Source organism: Sarcophilus harrisii, chromosome 2 (assembly GCF_902635505.1).
Source record: "Sarcophilus harrisii chromosome 2, mSarHar1.11, whole genome shotgun sequence".
Classification (NCBI taxonomy): Eukaryota; Metazoa; Chordata; class Mammalia; order Dasyuromorphia; family Dasyuridae; genus Sarcophilus; species Sarcophilus harrisii.
The window spans coordinates 169,069,108-169,087,654 of record NC_045427.1 but is presented as its reverse complement, the minus strand read 5'-3'; the positions used below and the strand labels follow the sequence as shown (position 1 = coordinate 169,087,654).

At 33.2% G+C, this 18,547-nt stretch overlaps 1 protein-coding gene across 3 annotated transcripts; it reads right to left on the bottom strand.

Annotated features, from left to right (window-relative positions):
• Window positions 1-5,779: 5,779 nt before the first annotated feature.
• On the bottom strand, window positions 5,780-18,094 carry LOC100919991 (beta-defensin 103A). Of its 3 annotated transcripts, none has more exons than XM_031951135.1 (4): window positions 18,042-18,094; window positions 16,198-16,496; window positions 9,379-9,474; window positions 5,780-6,250 (listed from the first exon to the last, which is right to left on the bottom strand). In XM_031951135.1, the coding sequence occupies exons 2-4, from the start codon at window positions 16,253-16,255 to the stop codon at window positions 6,105-6,107; spliced, it is 300 nt and encodes a 99-aa protein (XP_031806995.1). In that variant the 5' UTR covers window positions 16,256-16,496; window positions 18,042-18,094; the 3' UTR covers window positions 5,780-6,104. The 3 variants fall into 3 exon arrangements, 2 of the variants coding, with proteins under 2 accessions (XP_031806995.1, XP_003757971.2); XM_003757923.4 differs by having other exon boundaries at window positions 17,994-18,088; XR_004231843.1 differs by lacking the exons at window positions 5,780-6,250; window positions 9,379-9,474 and adding an exon at window positions 13,197-13,419 and having other exon boundaries at window positions 17,994-18,088.
• Between the last annotated feature and the right edge of the window lie 453 nt (window positions 18,095-18,547).

Sequence of the window (18,547 nt, the reverse complement as noted above, 5' to 3'; positions counted from 1 at the left end):
GGCACATTTTATCTCTGTCCCTCTCTTTCTATTCCTTACTAGAAAAGCTACCATTTGGCAAAAATTTGTAAATAATGTAAAGTCAAACTATATATATTTTTATTTGGCAAAAATTTGTAAATAATGTAAAGTCAAACTATATATATTTTTATTTGGCAAAAATTTGTAAATAATGTAAAGCCAAACTATATATATTTTTATTTATCACTTCTTTTTCTGGAGATGGATAGCATCTTCATTTATAGGTTTTTTTTACAATTGATTTGAGTATTTATAGTACTCGGAATAATTTGGTTGTTCACAATTATTCTTAGAATACTATTGCTTATGCATATACAACATTCTCTTGATTCTACTGACCTTAACTATCAATTTTGAAACAATGTCTAAGTCTCTCTAAGCTACCCAGGAAGAAATTCTAAAGCTTTCCTTGAAGTAATTAGAACAATGACCAGATAAGGGCCAAAGACTCTTAATTGATCTATCTTAATTGGATCAGAATAATAATTAGTCTTCTTAAATTCACCTTTGGCTGGTTTAGAGAGAGCTCCTTAGAGGAGGAGAATGGTTATAAAGGGATTGAGGAGGGAAGGAAGGGGAAGAAGGGAGAAAAGAAGTTAAGGAAAGAAACCTATCACTCTATCAAACTTTTTTTTTCCTTAGGCAATTGGGGTTAAGTGACTTCCCCAGGGTCACACAGTTAGGAAGTATTAAATGTCTGAGACCAGATTCAAACTCAGGTCCTCCTGACTTCAGGGCTAGTGTTCATCCATTACACCAACTAGCTGCCCCTAAATCAAACTTCTAGTCTCTTTTCCACATAATGGCTCTCCAAATGCTTTTGCTCCCCCCACTCCATATGACTTTTCTCCTTGTTACAATGTGGTCAGTTCCTTTATACCTCCCCATCATCTTTACAAGAATAATGTTCGATATTTGATTAAAAGCTTTGCTAGGTATACTGCACCCATAGCATTTCTTTCCTCTATTAGTTCAGTAATTCTATCAAAAACGAAAAAGAAATGAGGTTAACCTTGCATGACCTGTTCTTTATGATGCCATACCGCTCTTTCTAATTGCTACTTCCCTTTATAAATATTCACCAACCATCTTCAAAGACAGATTCGAAAAATTTCCCATGAGTTAAGTCAAGTTCACTGATCTACAGTTTCCAGACTTTATTTTCTCTTTAAACAAAAAGCAAACAAGGAAATTTGTCATTTTGTAATCATGAAGCTACTCTCTTATTTCCTGTGATCTTTCAAATATCACTGACAATGTTTCAACAATCACACTACTAGTTTTTTCAGTATCCAGGAATGTAGTCCATCTGCTCCAGGTATCTTGAATTTATCAAGAGCAGGTGCTCTTTTATCAGCAATTCAAAAATAGAATAAAAGCAAAGTTGTATATATGGAGAGGAAAAGTCTCAAAAACTATATTTCATGATTTTATTTTCTTCTATATATTTTAATTTTGGTGATTACCACTTGCAGGATAGTTTGAGATTTATCCTTGCTACATTTCATTATCATTCTTAGAATTTTGTTACCCTTACAAAATTCCATATGAATTTCATCATTATTTTTTTTAGCTCTATATGATATTCATTTTGGAAAGTGATTAATAGACACTGAATAAGTAAATTAACTTAATTACCAGACTTGGTAACATTTTTTATCATATTAGTTTTATATTATTATTTCTTCAATTGTTTATTTCGGCAAATAATGTTTTGAAGTCTGATTGATATGATCCCCAGTTAAATCCTGGTTGATACAATCCCAGATATTTTATAATTTTTGTAGTTATTTTGAATGGAATCTCTTTAGGTCTTTAAAAATAAAATTTGTGTTCATTTATTTAATATCTTGGAAATTTGCACAAGTCATTAAATTATTTAAATTAATTCAGTTGACTCTCTAGAGTTTTCTAAGTATACCATTAACATCTGCAAAAAGTAGTCATTTTAATTTTCTCTTTGCCTAAGCTCTTTCCCTAAATATCTTTTACTTATCAATTATCACTATAGCAAGCTTATCTAGCATTAGAATTTGACTTGTGATGATGGGAATCCTCATCTCTCATCTTTTTGGAAAGGAGTCTAACTTTTCTCTAATACATATAATGTTTGCTTTTGAATTTAAATAAATATTTTCTATTTACTATATTAAGAAAAGGTATATTTATTATTGTGATTTTTAGACTTTTTAATAGAAGCTACTATAGAATTTTTCAAAAGTCTTTTTACTATCTATTGATATAATTGTGTGGTTTTTATTATTTATTTATTATTTATGACTTATTCTATAGTCTTCTTTATGTAAAACTAAACTACAATACAAGTATAAACCTAATCTAATCATAGGATTAAATCTAATATGTTGTTGTTGCCTTCATTTTATTTTTATTTATTTTTAAAATTTTAATAATATTTTACTTAATATTTAATTAAAGGTTTTTGCATTAGTATTCATCAACAGTATTGGTCTGTAGTTTTATTTTTCTACTATGTCTCTCCTTAGTTTAATTATCAAGACCATATTGGTATCATAAAAAGAAATTGGAAGGATGACTTCTTGTTATTATAAACGATTTACATAATATTAGAATTAATTGTAATTTGAATGTTTGGTAGATTTCACCTGTTTAAGTGCAGCTAGTACTATAATTTTTCTTTGGAAGTTCATTCATAGATTATTAAAATTCTTTTTCTGATATTTTGATTATTTAAATAGTTTACTTTTCCTTTTTATTAACCTGTTATCAATTATATTTTTGTGAATGTTCATATATTTAAGTTTTGCTGGCACACAACTGGACAAAATTGTTTCCCATTGTTTCCTTTATTTTATATTTAATTATTGGGAATTTTCCTTTTTCATTCTTGATAAAAAAAAATCCACTTTTCTCTTTCTGTTAAAAAAGCTAATTATTTCTCTTACTAGTTTTTTTCAAACAGCCCTTATTGTTTTTCATCAATTCAATGTTTATTTGTTTTAATTTTTATTCATCTCTTAATTTTCAGATTTTCTACTTTATTATTTAGTAAAATATTTTTGATTTGTTGTTGTTCAAATTCTTTAATTTTATGCCTAATATTTCACCTTGTCATTTTGTTTTGTTGATAAAATCCTACCATAGTTATACCCCATAAATTTTCACATGTTGTATTATTGCTGCTTTTAATGATTTTTTTATTTCTAATGTTTGTTCTTTTCTCACCAGTTCTTTGATTCCTTTTTAAATTCTTTCCTAAATGACATTTATAGAATTTTTCTTGCACTATCAACAGTATGTCACATATTGCAATAAATAAATATGAGAACAATACAAATAAAAACAACTTTTCAGCTTTTCATCATACCAGACAAATTAGCAAAGGTAACAAAAGACAAAAATGGTCAATGTTGGATTGTGTGAGAAGATACTCTTGGTGGAGCTGCAGTTAGCTCAATAATCTGAAAAGTATTTTGTAATTATAATAAGAGAGAGCAAGAGAGATCCAGACAAACAGACAGAAACAGAGACAGAGAAAGATATGCATACTTTGTGACCCAGATATTCCACTGTAAGATGGAATATCACAAAGAGGATAAAGATATAAAAAGGTCCCGGGCACACCAAAATATTCATTGCAGTACTTTTGTGGCAGCAAAGAACTGGAAGCAAAATTGATGATCAATGATAAAAGAAAAGTTCAGCAAATTATTGTTCATGAATATAATGAAATATTATTGTACCATAAGAAGCAATGAATAGGAAAAATTCAGAAAAGTATGAAAATATTCATATGAACTTTTAAAGAATGAGGTAAATAGAACAAAGAATAAAATACACATGGCTAAAACTAAACTAAAGACTAAAGGCATAGCTAAAACAAGACTAATTAAAATAGGAACTATAGTAAAACTCCTGAAAATCTGAAACTGAATATTGTATAATTATAATGACCAAATTTGGCCCTTTTCTGGGCCTCAATTTCCTCACCTATATCTTTTCCCTACCTGGATTGTGGAAAGAAAAGGGTTTTGTAAACCGCAAAGCACTGTAGAAATCAAAGTTTTTATTGGTCTGAATATCTTGCTAGCCCTTCACTAATCAGGCTTATGATTTGTTCTGAAATTTTTCCAGAACTCTTTAACTTCTCTTCCCTACTATAGCCTCGTAGTTTAAGTATCCAAACAAAATGGAACAAGGGCAGAAAAAGAATAATAAATTCAGAATCATAGAATCCTGAAGTTGAAAGAAACTAAAGCATTTCTAAGTCCATATCTGACTGAAAATCCCTAAAAATTAGTCTTCTACATAGTTGGAAACCATCTAGTAATGAGATAATTTGCCTTCTCTTGAAGCAGACCATTCCACTTTTGGACATTTTTTTTTCTTTCCTTACATTGAGCCTAAATCTACTTCTTTACAATTTCACAGAATAACAGAATTTAAGAGTTAGAAGGCACTTCAGCAGCTCATACCCCCAAAGAAATCTATTATAATATACCCTAAAGTGATCATTCAACTCTCTGTTTGAAGGCCTCCAGTGAGAAAACTTACCATCTTCCAAAGCAGCTCATTATCCTTTTAAAGAGGTCCAGTTGTTAAGAAGTTGGTTTGTTTTCTGATGTCAAACCTAAATTTGTCTGGGATCAATCAATCTTAATGAGTTTTCTTCATTATATCCATCCAAATAAGATAAAAATAGTGTAGTAACATGAACATTGTGGTTACAATTCAGAGGATCTATATTTTAATCATAGCTCTAATGTAGTCATGCAAAAAATACTTATTCTCTTTGGTCATCTGTTCCCTCACCAGTAAAATTAAGTGTGTGGATAAAGTGACCTCAAAGTTCCCTTACATTCAAATCATAACTTAAGATCCTTTGAAATACTTGAAGACAATTAGCATTATTCTTCCTGCCCAGGTCTTTTGTTTTCCAAGTTAAACATCTTCAGATGCTTTTATTAATACTCCTATGGAATGATCTCAGCTAATGATATCTTACCATCTTTAACAGTATGTCATGCATATTCTCTAATTTGTTTGTTTGCTTGTTTTGGGGGGAGTTATGTCTGTTTTGTGCCAGATATGGTTTGACTAGATCATGGGACAGAAGGATACTTGCCTCCTGTGTTTTAAATATCCTGATTTCCAATGCAGTCCAATGCAGGAGCTATCATTCTTTGCTGTTGACTCACATTGATCTTACAAGTATGCTAACTATCTTTCTTCAAATGAGTTGTCAGACTGGCCATTACTCCTATTTCTTATATTTGGAAAGTAGCTTATTTGAACGCAGGTGGTGGAGTCTATGTAGAAGTCTATTCAATTTCATCTTATTACTATATTGTCTTAATTTTAAAAGACATATTTGGACCCTGACCTAGCCAGTAGATCAACTATTTTATCCAACTTTGTGTTTAGGCTCTTATTTCTACCTCCTATTCTGGTTCTCACTAGTAGATGGTTTAGTTTTTGAGATAATATGAATTCTGATTATTCATCTTTTTATAGGAATAACCCTGAATTCTTGAAGACTGGCAGGTCCTACCAAGTTAGAAAAACTTTGAGGGTCGGCTTGGTGAGCAATTATATGTATAACTGTTATTTGGGGACCAACTTAGCTCACTGTAGAAAAACTCATCAAAAGTTTGGCCACAATGAATAATGCTTAGTCATAACAAATCTAAGGAACCTTCTTCAGAGCTTTGGGGAACTTATGAATCACATCTGTGTATGCAATACTCAAATCTCAAGGTATGGGAAAAGAGGAGAATAAAACTGCATTCCACTCAATGACAGTTAGATAAACTTTTATTATTTGCTGTTCTTCACAAACACAGAAAACCTGCTTTCAAAGATTTCATAGTCTATATAGTATATCAACCAATAAATATTAGCAGAATATGATTGAATTATCAAGAAATAGACTTCAGTTCAATTCAGATATAGTATCTGTAGGAAAAGACGAATCACCTTTGGTCATAGAAGTCCAACATTCATCCTTCTTAAACAAAATGATGCAACTGAATTTAGATTACACAAATTTCTCTTGACCACTTATTTTGCTGAAGATTTTGGACTTTGAAGCTCTGTCTGATCCCTCATTTCTTCTTGCGGCAGCATTTTCGGCGGCCCAGGGAACAGGACCCAATTTGTTCTTCTTTGTTGGTACATCCAATCATTCTGCATTTACCTTGTCTCACTCTACAGATCAGATTGTTTATTCGAGAGAGCAACCCACTTTCACCTAGAAGGAGAGGAGATTGTTAAACTTTCTAAGGGAAGCAGATACTGTGACAGTTAGATGGTACATTGAACAGAGTGCTAACCCTAGAGTCAAGAATCCCTAGACTTCAAATCTGTCCTTGGAGGTATACTATCTGTGTGACCTCAGGCAAATCTAATCTCATTTTCTTCAAATGTCAGATTCAACATAATAAAAGTCCCTATCTCCTAGGACTGTTTTAAGTACCTCCTAATTTTAAAAAATGGAAACAAAGGCTAGAGAGATTAAGTGGTTTACTTGCCACTAGTAAGAGTCAGAATTGGGATTTGAACCAAGACTTAATCCACTCTAGTGCTTAATCCATTTATCTCAGAAGTGTCAGTCACATAGCCTAATGACCTCATGCAACCCCATCAATACCCACTAGTGCTGACTGTACCATATTAAAATGTAATTAGGAAATATTTAACAAAATAAATAAACACATACACACATGCATATATGTGTGTGTCTTATATATATATATATATATATATATACACACATATATAAACATATTCATGTATAAAGCACTTAGCATAGTACCCAAAACATAATAGGCACTATATAAAATACTAATAATAAAAATAATAAATTAAAACAACTCTCCAATATATTATTTCTAGAAACCTGAACACAAATATTGACAATTTTATCTGACAGACACTATGATTGTACATTTAAATTATTACATATACAATGTAAAGCCATTAAAAGTATTATAGATCTAGGATATTATTAATTAAATGATATCCTCAAAAATTTAAAATTCACTTTGGCTGACCCAATCCAATCCAAACCAACAAGCACTTAATCTCCTGCTAGTTGCAAAGGATTCAATAACAAACAGTCTCTGTCTCCAGAGAATATGTATTCTAATGAATGATCCATTCTTATCTAAACAGAAATAGTCATTTTCTGTGAGCATCAATTTCTTCATCTGTAAAATAGGAATAAAAGTTCTAATATACATTTCATATATCTATGTACATTGTATATACATTTATCACTTTGCAAATCTTAAAGCTTTATATAGATGCTATCTATATTACTAATAACCAAATATTATTTCTCTTATTTAAAAAAAAAAGAAAAACTAAAGGAGGTTTTTTGGGTTTTTGTTTTTTTAATTCTGGTAGAGAGAGAATTGTTTCAAAGACAGAAAGAAGTGGATTAAATTCCAGCCCAAGACTTTGTGACCTTGGACAAGATAATCATACTCTCAGCTCTCTTAACCAAGTATGTCAAATTAATAGAAATAGATCCCTATAGTGGTATATTGACTGATAAAACTACAAATTGGCATTATCTACGCTGTACTGTATTTTGTTTAGTTTATTAAACATTTGTCAATGTCATTTCAATACAACTTCTCTGGATTTGGAAAGCAGCTTTGGGGCCAGTTTAATAATATCTCTGCCTTGACAACAGTTCTTTATACCAATATAATCCATTGGCAGTTCTATTATCTATGGCTGAAGCTGTGACCATATTATCAAAAGGTGTGGTACAGGATATCTAATTTCTTGACCATACAACTGATGCTTCACTGTTTCTATGCATTTATAGTCACAATATGCCAATTCTATGGGTGCTAGCCAGTCCATAGTTTCATAGTTATCGTACAACCAGGGACTTCATATTGTGAATGTCTTCATTCATTCATACTTTTTCTTTCTACTATAACCACTGGAAAAACAACTCAAATCTATACATATGAATGTCATCAATTCGGCATATGAAAAATAATAATGGCCAATTTTAACATAGTACTTTATGGTTAGCAAAGTTCTTTTCATATGATCGTCACAAAACGCCTAGAAAGTGGTCTTTTTAATTCTCCTTTTTTATATATGAGGAAATTGAAGTTGAAGAGGTTTCATGACTTGCCTAGATTTCATACAGTTAGGGAGTATCTAAGTCAAAATTAGATTGTTGTGAGCATTAAAAGGAAGTATGAATGAGAAACATTTGAATTTTATCAAGGCCTACTCTAGTGTACACATTCTCTGTCTTTTATTCATTTCCCTCTTTCTTTCTCTGATTTTATCATAATAGACTAAATAACACTAAATAACATTAATAGCCAACATTTATCTAGCACTTACCATGTGCCAAACACTGTTTTAAGCACTTTACAATTATTTTATTTGTTCCTCACAACAAACCTAGGGAGTAAGTTCTATTATTATCTCTATTTTATAGATAAGTAAATTGAGGCAAACAGAGGTTAAGGACATTCATATTCACACAAATTAGTATGTATCTAAGGCTGGATTTGAACTCAGGTTTTCTTTTGATTTCCTTGTGTATGGAAGGGAAAGTGGGGGGGGGGGGGGGGGGGGGGGGGGGGGGGGGGGGGGGGAGACTGGGGAGGAGATAAGGCAAATGACCTGACCAAGATGACAGAAAGCTAGTAAGTGTCAAGTGTCTGAGACTGGATTTGAACTCAAATCCTGACTCCAATATCACTCTAGGGTTATTCTGTGTCACCTAGCTGTCCCAGCAGTCAGGTTTTCTTGACTTAAAATCCAGTGCTCTAACAACTTTGCCAAAAAAGATGTACCAAAGTATTAAAAGTCAGTCTTTTTTTTTCCCTGGCCAACAGCTCACTGGAAAATGCTATTCAATAGTATAAAACTTGTGGGTCCTCTCCACTTATAAAGGGCAACGCTGTATTTAGTCTCTAAAGGCCTTTCATTTGATCTACAGCTCCCAGGAAAATATAAGTTCTCACTATAGCCTTAGAAAGCAAGAACATCTAGTGTATAGCTCTTTCTGGCAACTTAATCATTACTTTTTGATATCTCATTAAAAACAAACCCAGAAATCATTGTGTTAGTATTTCATTCAAACAATACTGATTTTCCAATTAAATCAGGATTCTTTTGTCTTATCCTAGTGATCAATAGACTGAAAACATTTGTAAACCAATCCCTGCTGTGATGTTTCTTTTTTTCTTCCCTACTTCCCATCTGCCATTTAGATAGAAAATCTACTAGAGTCCAACATTCTTGAGAAAGCCAAATGCAGATCTTCTATTCACAATGGCTCTTCTATTCTCTCTGGCTACCTGTTTTCCAAGTCCAAAGCCCTTGAACCCATCTTACCTGGAATAGGCAGCAGGAACAAGAAGAAAATGACAAAGAGCAGATAATAGATCCTCATCGCTGGTATTTGATGATTCCACCCAAGATACTGTGAAACTTCCAAGATAAAATAAGGAGAAAGAAGCTCACTTGTGCCTTATCAAGGATGATGCTGGACAGATTGAGCAGGCAGACATGCTCACTGTCATTATAAGGTGTGGACAACCTAATGTCTTTTCCTGATATTTCATGCCAGGAGCTCTTACGACATAGAGCTCCACCCACTTGCCTTGCACATGTCATGGTACAGGTGACAGATAAAGGAACAGATACATAAATGTACTGAAAAACTCATTCTGCCATCCCGTGCCCTTAATCCAATCCATGGAGAATTGTCTAATTAGGTTATAAATCTGGTAAATCTGGAAGTAGTAACATTGCCCCTCCTTAGTTTGGAGCAGTATGAGAACATCCCATTGGTCTTGATTTTCCTTCAAAATTGACATATCCTCCTCACCCCCATCCTCAGTTTTTATTCTTAAGAGGGGACTGAAGTCAACCTTTTGAGGATCCTTTTCAATTCATCTTAAGCTTTCCCCAAAGAATACTTTTGCTCTAGAGATAAGCCTAGTTGGCTTAGAATCACATATAATTACATTATCTTTAAAGTGGTGAAGGAAAAGGTGTGATAGCAACACTACCCCAGAATGTTCACCCCATAGAATTTACTCTACTAAGAGATGTCAATCAAAATATATCAATAATCCCGATTTTAAATTTGTATTATGTACTAGGCTCTATGCTGGGTATCTAGGAGGTTTGTATTCTATTGTGGGGGTCGGAGGAGATGACTATACACATACAGTATACATAGATACGTATAGATACATAGATATAGATGTATATGTAGATATATGTGTATATGTGTACACAAAAAATATACAGGGTGTTCCATAAATTATGAAGGTTCAAAATTGTACTGACACCTTAGGAACATTCTATTATAAAATAAATGCAGGGTAACTTTTGAGAGGAAAGGCATTAGTAGGCAGGGGAATCAGGATAGGTTTCATGTAGTTAATGGTTCTTAAACTTTGGAGTGAATTATAGATTCTAAAAGATGGAGTTGAGGAAGCACTACATTCCAAGCAGGGAGGACAGCCAAGTACAAAGGCATGAAGATAGGGGATAAAGTGTCATGTATGAGAAATGGAAAGAAGAATCATAATCTTCCCTTTGTCTAGAGAACTACTAAGAGGATGAGTCATAGTTAGCTGCCACATTTTACTACCTCAGAGAATGCTAGGGTGAGACATGCTAATGGGCTGTAATCTGTCTAATGTTTAAGTCACTCTCACGTGAGTTAGGTGCTCAAAGTTGTCTACTCATGATATATCAGGGTTCTAAGGGCTCATTGAATGTATAAGGAAATAAAAAAAGTTTCATCAAATCATAAAATGGAAAGATGGAAAGAATTTTGGAAATTATTTAGTCCAATCCCTCTTACTTTGAAATAAGGCCTAGAGAAGGGGACTTAACCAAGATCATACAGCTAATAACTGTCAGACTGGAATTTATCAGGAATTTATTGATCACTAAATGAGTGCCAAAGCAATTAATTTACCTCTATTTACCTCATTTCCTCAGTTATAAAATGATGATAATAATAGCACTTTCCTCATAATCAAATGAGAACAATTTGTAGAACACTTAGAAAAGTATCTGATACAAAATAATCATTTATCAAATGCTTATTTATTAAAGTCCAAGCAATTAATTTATTGATCATTAAATAATGGTATGGTTTGACCTTTGAGACTATGGAATTCGGTCTTTAGAACACAACTAAATTTATTTATTCTTTTGGTGCCCTGTAGATTTTGCTATAAAGAAGCAAGGGTATCAACAAAAGAACTGTGTAAGTCCTTCTCACCAAAGTCATTCAAAGTCATAATGACTTAATGTCAGAACTACTTAGTCCAATAACTGCTCCCCTCCCTTATTTTCCATGTGTGGAAACTTCTTCCAGTCTTTTTGAAGAGTCACAGAGAAGGAAAGGAATATTCCCCAGATCAAACAATTAGTTAGTGACTCTAGAATTCAAACCTTGGTGCCTTAATTTCCAATCCAGTAATCTTCTCATAAAGTCTTGCTAAATTATGTTAGTTCAATAAATTTGTAACAGTAAAAGACTATATTTGGCTATTGTGTCACTTTTACTAAAATACAGTCCAATGGAACCAAATAGAAACTATGAGCATACCTAGAGGTTTGATGAATATTAAAAAATATTATGTGAACATATGGGAAAGAGGAGAGTGGAAGCAGGGTTTGAATATTATGGGGAATTATATCTCAGTTTATAAATTTAGATCAAAACTATAGTTCAACAGAATCAAATGTGGTTACATTTCCCAGGATAGTGAAATATTTTCTTTTGAAAATTATTGGAACACCCTAAATGTAAAATAAATACAGGGTAATTTTGAGGGGGCAGTCATTAGTATCTGGAAGAATCAGGAAAGGTTTCATGTAGGAAAGGTTTCATGTAGGAAAGGTTCAGTGTTTAAGTGGAACTTTTAAGTAAATTAAACTAAAATTAGAGACAAGGAGGCAAAGATGGGGAATGGATTGTTTGATGAAGAGCAGGATTTGAGTATTATGGGGAGTAACAACTTAACACAAACCTATTGCTCAAAATATCACCAGGTACATATATGATTTTATGTCCCATGATAGTTAGAGGTTTTCTATTCTATGTTCTTCTTTCTCTTTCAATTTCAATCTATCTGATACCCTATGGGAAATGGATTTGCTGCATACCTAATTCCCATCATCCCTCCCTCCATTTCCATCTAGAGCTTGAATTGTTCCAGTTCTAAATTTATAATCCTATGATAATACATTATTCTTTCAATTCATCTTGGTGCTTTCGCTCAATCCTTTTCACTCAGAATCAAAACAATTGAATTGTATTCTACTTCTTGTTAAATGTTTAAAAGTTAAAAATTCTCAAAGGGACTAGAAGCAGAGAAGCAGGATGAATAACACTCCAGTCTACTTTTATTTACATCTTAATATTTATTTACACTTCAGTCTTCCTCCTTCTCCATATCTCTTTTTCATCACCCCACTTCTCTTTCTTTACTAACACATGGAATGATATAATGTCAAAATTAGAAGGGAACTCAAAGACTATCTAAATGAACCCTTCTTCATTATGATTATAAAATAATCAAATTTTAGAAAATAATCTAGGATATTGAGAAATAATATGAGTTATCCAGACTTAGCCTGGATCATCAGTATGTGTCAGAAGCAGGACTTGAATCCAGTTCTTTCTGCAAACATTTTTCTGATAGCTATGACTTACACTTCTATATTCTCTACAAAGCAGGCATAGATGTGCATGAGCAGAAGAAGGAATTCTTTTTTGGGAACTAGCTATACTGATTAAGCTATGGTTCTAGTAAAAAATAATAACATATCAATTTTTTTTTAACATTTGGGGAGCTTAAGAAGCTCTTACTCTTCAGTGGTACCATTCTTACAAGGTTCAGTAACAGAAGAAATATCCTCATTTTACAGATAAGGAAACAAACTCAAAAAAATTAAATTGTCATGCCCACAGTCACATTGCTATTTAAAAGGCAAAGTCAATATAAGAACCCAGGTATCCTGATACCCAAGTCCTAGAGTCTTTGGACTTGACAATGGCAAGAAGATCCAGAGCTGTCTCATAGATCTTTGTAAATCTAACATCTCGAACAGGGCTTTTAACACATAGTTTAGAGTTATGATAAATGTGTTAATTTGAATCAAATTGTTAACTAAGAAAATTGAATAATGACATTGCTAGTTTTATTCAGCAGAAGGCAATTGGAAAAGAAATCTCCCCAAATCCTCCAGAGTTTTCCATAATATGTTAAATTCCTTTTCTGCAGCAATGTTTCTTAGAACTTGAGCATCTTCCAGGCAAGGGTATGCATTTGATTTCTTTTTTATTCCGGCAAATACCCCGAAAAAAATAACAGGAAGGGATGTCGATTTTCTTCCCATCTACTGTAAAAAGAAAGTAAGAATTTCTGATAACATTGCTTGGCTTAGACAAACATAAGATATAAAGAGAAGAGAGGGAGAGGTTGGGAACTTGGGCCATATTTTCAACTCTGTTGGCAATTATTTAACTGAATACTTATGGTAGTTATGAAAGATTATATATTTTGACATGGAAGAAAACAGAGGGAGTCCTAGAATGATATTACAGCTGGAAAGGACCCAAGCAGTTCAACCTCTACATTTTACAGATGAAGAAACTAAGACAAAGAGAGGTTTAGTGATTTATTTATTTGTTCAAAGTTACAATCAGCTAAGTACCTGAGGGATAGGATCAAAACTCAGGTATTAACTCCTTTGCCCTTTATCTTGCAGATGGAAAAAAAAAAAAAAAAAACTCAAGCCCACAAAAGAAAAATCATTTATTTGCCCTAAAGTCACATAGGTATCAAATGGTAAAGCTAGAAATTGGACAGGTTCTCAAACTCAATAACCAGTCTACTGTTCACTATATCATGTTATATAATTAGTTAAGTCTCTGTTTCTATTCACAGTTGAATGGGAGATATAGTGTGGTACAACAGGAAGAAAAGCAGCTAATGGCACAGGAAAGAGCAGTGGCTCTGAAGTCAGGAAAACCTGAGTTCAAACTAGTATCAGATGCTTACTAGCTATATGACCCTATATAAGCTGGAAAAGGAAATGGTAAGCCACTTCAGTATCTTTGTTACAGAAAACAAACCTAAATGGCATCATGAAGAGTTGGTCATAACTCAAAATGACTAAACATGAGCACACTAGAAATAACACTGGATTTGAAGTCAGAAGATCTGGATTCAAATCTAGCTCTAATATTCATTACTTTTGAGAACTTATAAAAGTCATTTCTCTCCCTCTTCTTGACTGAACTTTACTTACTTATAAAATGAGGTGATTAAACTGGATGACTTCTGAGATATTTTTCAACTTGAATCTTATATGATAATCACTCTCATTTACATAATGTTGTTTCTTATTCCCCCATTAGGCAAGGAGCTCTATGATGGCAGGGATTGGTATTATCTATACTTGGGTCCTTAAATGAATACATTAACTAAATAGTTTGTTGATTTTGAATTTTTAAGAAGTGCTTTCACATTCACTACAATCTTAATTGATCCTCACCACAACACTCTAAGATGAACAGCGGAGTAGTTGTTATCTCCATTTTTCCAAGTGTCCTTTGATTTTTCTAATAACCCCTTCTTTCCCCTTGGTACCCTTCTTATTTGTTTTTCCTGGTGCTCAGGATCACTCCCATCACTATGCTGTTCCCATCACTAGAATTATCCATTCCTCAAGGATTAGGCTTGGTCCTATCTTTTCTAAATAGTTTCCTCTACTGAGCTTATCTTTTACTTTCAGTTGTCTTTTATTTGTAATTATATTTATTATTTAATTATCACCTTTAATATTTCATAAAGCTGTGATTTTAAGACTTCTAGATGGCATAGTGAACAAAGTGCTAGATGAATCATGAAAATCTGAATTTGAATCTTACTTCAGGTAATAACTAGCTATTACCTGGACAAGTCACTTAAATCTCTCTTACTCTCTGTTTCCTCATCTATAAAATAGATGAGGACACCTTGCTCATAGGGTTGTTGTCAGGATCAAATGAGATATGTATCAATCCCTTCACAAACATTAAAATGCAATATGAAGTTAACTACTATTATCCAGCAAGCATCTAGTAAGCTCCTATTGTGTGCACTGCTAAAAGCACTGTAGTTGTTTTTTTTTTTTTTTTTGGGGGGGGGGTTGCTGAGGCAGTTGGGGTTAAATGATTTGCCCAAATGTAGATTTTTTTTAAAGAATATAACAAACTTTTCTCTCAAAACAATGTACAGCAAATAGGGGAAACAATTGACACATCTAAAGGGTAAAGGTCAAAGGGTGATTTCATTGGCATAGAGAATTTCCAAATGAGGAAACTCCTTCTACTATTAGAGGATAGTCAACCAGCATAAGTATTTTATTATGTGCCAGGCAATGACTAAGCACTAGGAATACAAAGAAAGGAAAAAATTCATAACCAGTCTCTTCCTTCAAGGAGCTTACAAGCTAATGACTGAAACAACAGATAAATAAATAGGTATAGACATGATAGAGACTAATCAGAAGAAAGGGAACCATAGAGAGGAAGATTCAAGTCAACAGCAGGATGACCAAAAAACCTCTCACAGAAGCTAATAATGAAGTCAAGGCTAGCAAGAAAAAGAAGTGAAGAGAAAGAAACAAGTATTCTAAGACATGGAGAAAATCAGTGAAAAAGTGTAAAGACATGGAATTCTGTGTGGAATAAAAAGCAAAATAGATGTGTAGCTCAATCATAGAACACATAGAGGTAAGGAAAGGGTCAAGAGGAGTAGAGAGCAAAAAAAGAAATAAGTTGTTAGAGTCTTTAAATGCCAAATAAAGGCAGTATTATAGATACTAGGCACTCAATTGAGCTAGGCACTGGAATTGGAAAATCAAAATAACATTGAAACAGTCCCTTTGCTCATGAAGCACCCAATTTACTGAGAAAAAAAAGTCTACAGATAAGGAAATACAAAGTACTTTGGTGGAAACATCACTAACAATTGGGGCATATCAAGAAAGGTTTTCCATGGGATGTGGTATGTGAAATGATTCTTGAAGGAAGTTAAATAATTTAAGAGGCAGAGGTGAAGAGGGGATGAATCCACTGACACTGAGCCTCTGAATTAACCTCAAGACATCTCTGTGAAGTTCAAAGCTTACCTGAGAATGCCTGGCAGAGAATAGCAAGGACCAGGAACACAAAGTAGAGAAGGTGCATGGTGAGTGTAATATAACTTGGAAGAAAGCAAAATTAGGAGGATTTCAAGAGGAGTCTGGACACTTCCCAAATTCTTGGAGACAAACTTTATAAATCATTGATCACAAAGATGGAAGAAAGAAGACTGAGATGGGAGAAGCAGCTTTGTGTTTTCTTTTGCAGATGTTCCAAGCAGGACTTAGGTGATGATTGAAGGAAGTAGAATATGTTATCATCTATAGGCTCAACACAAGGCTGCCTCCTGTCACAGAAAGAAGAGGGAAAAATTGCCTGAGTTAATATAGCATTTTCTGTGATCTTTACATCTTTATTTAAGGATTTCAGGGTTTTAAAGGAGAAGGGGAAAATTAGAATAATTTTGATGAAACTAATTCAAGAAAATATGGGAAGGCCAGGATAAGATTATGAAAATGGAAGTAGTTTTTTAGCACTTAATTGCTCTAAATTCTCATTTATTTTCCTGTTCTGAGAACAGGAGGAAGCAGGGTTAGACAGGCCCTAGAAGTGCCTGAGAAGGCCTCTTACAGAAGCTGGTGCTTGAGCTACTGGGTTTTGTTTCCTGATTTAGGCTGATTCAAGGAAGAGGCATGGAATGGAGGTCTCCGTTGGGTACTTGTCTAAATGATAGCAGAGACAAGTTTATTCTAGGATTTGGATTTGAATCAGGTATTTCTAGGAAAGTAAATTGTAAGCTTCATTAAATGCTGCATTTGGAGTTTCTAACATACACATTTTTTTTTTGCCATAAATTTGACAATAACCCCTCTCCCCCACTTCCAATTACCTATGATTTTCTAGAGGTTACTGCCTAGGACATACATGTGTATGCATATCTTGATTTTGTTACTCAAGAAAATTGCCCAACCTCTCTTGGCCCTATGTTTTCTTATTTGTAAAATGAGGGGATTGGACTACATGACCTTAATGGTCCTTTTTCTGATTTTTTATCTAGGGTCCAATGATCTGTAATTTATCTCATTCCTCAGGAATGTCATTCTTCTGGGTTTGAAGATTTGGACTTAAAAATGATTGGGTGTTCTCTTACTATCCCTCCCCAATTTTAACCTTCAATTCCCTCTATATGATGTTTGTTTTCTAGTCAACAGATTATTCTATTTGTTTGAATAAATTAAAGCAAAATGGAAATAAGAAAAATAGCTTTGTAATAATTTATATTCTAAAGTTCCCTAAGGTTTGCAGAGATCTTTCCCATGAAATTGATAGTGAAACTATTATCCTTATTTTATAGATGTTGAAACTGAGTTTCAGAGAGAAAAAGGTCATTCTGCCAAGTGTTTTATCTCATTCCAAAAAAAAAAAAAAAATCAGAGCTAGAAACTTCCTTGAGAGCATGCAGTGTAGGCTTCCTATTCTACCAATGAGAAAACTGAGGTTCTGAGAGAAGTAACTCACATGGATGGTAAAGGAAAGAGGCAGAACCTGAGCTTTCTATTGTGAGATTACAAATCCAAAATTAAATTTTACTTTGTTCTAAAAATCTCTTCTCCTAGGAAAAAAACAAATGTGCCAAACATTTGTAAATTACCACTTAAAGAGAAATTTTTAAGGTTTCTATAATACATACACATACATATACTCAATAGTGGGATCTTTTCATTTAAACAAATTAGCTGTAGAACAGTTTGGTATTTCACTCCCCCTCAACCATACCCCAATATAATACAATAAAGAAAAATCTTTTTATTCTTTCATCTGGACTAACCACTTAATAACTGACCTTTGAGTTTCCCATTCTTGTTTTTCCTTCCATTACTAACTCACTCACCTCAAAGCAATTCCCCAACTTGGATTGCCCCCACCCCCTTTAAGAGATTACTGATATCCTTTTCCAGGCAAAAATTTTACACCACAATTACATCATAATGATGACTCTGATCATCAATGGGCTTAGGTAGGGATGAAATGATTTTTTTTTTTAAATGGGGAGTATAGGTGGGACTCTGGTGATTTGTTTTTAGCAAAGGAACTTTGAGATTTTCTCCATTTTCCCTTGCCTAAATTCCTGAAGCTTGTTGTTGTCTAAGGGCTTATGCATATAATGGACAGCCAGGTTGGTGAATCTACATTATGGTCTCAAGGCCATTTTGTCAATGAGAGTATGATACAGAGGGAACTTTTCTCTATCTATAAAATGAGAGGATTAGAACTAAGTGTTCTGTAAGATACATTTCAAGTTTAAATGTATGCTCTGTGATCCAAGGCTTATAGATTATTATTAATATAGATTATTAAAATTTATAGATTCTAGCTCTTCCACATCTCCCTAGTGAT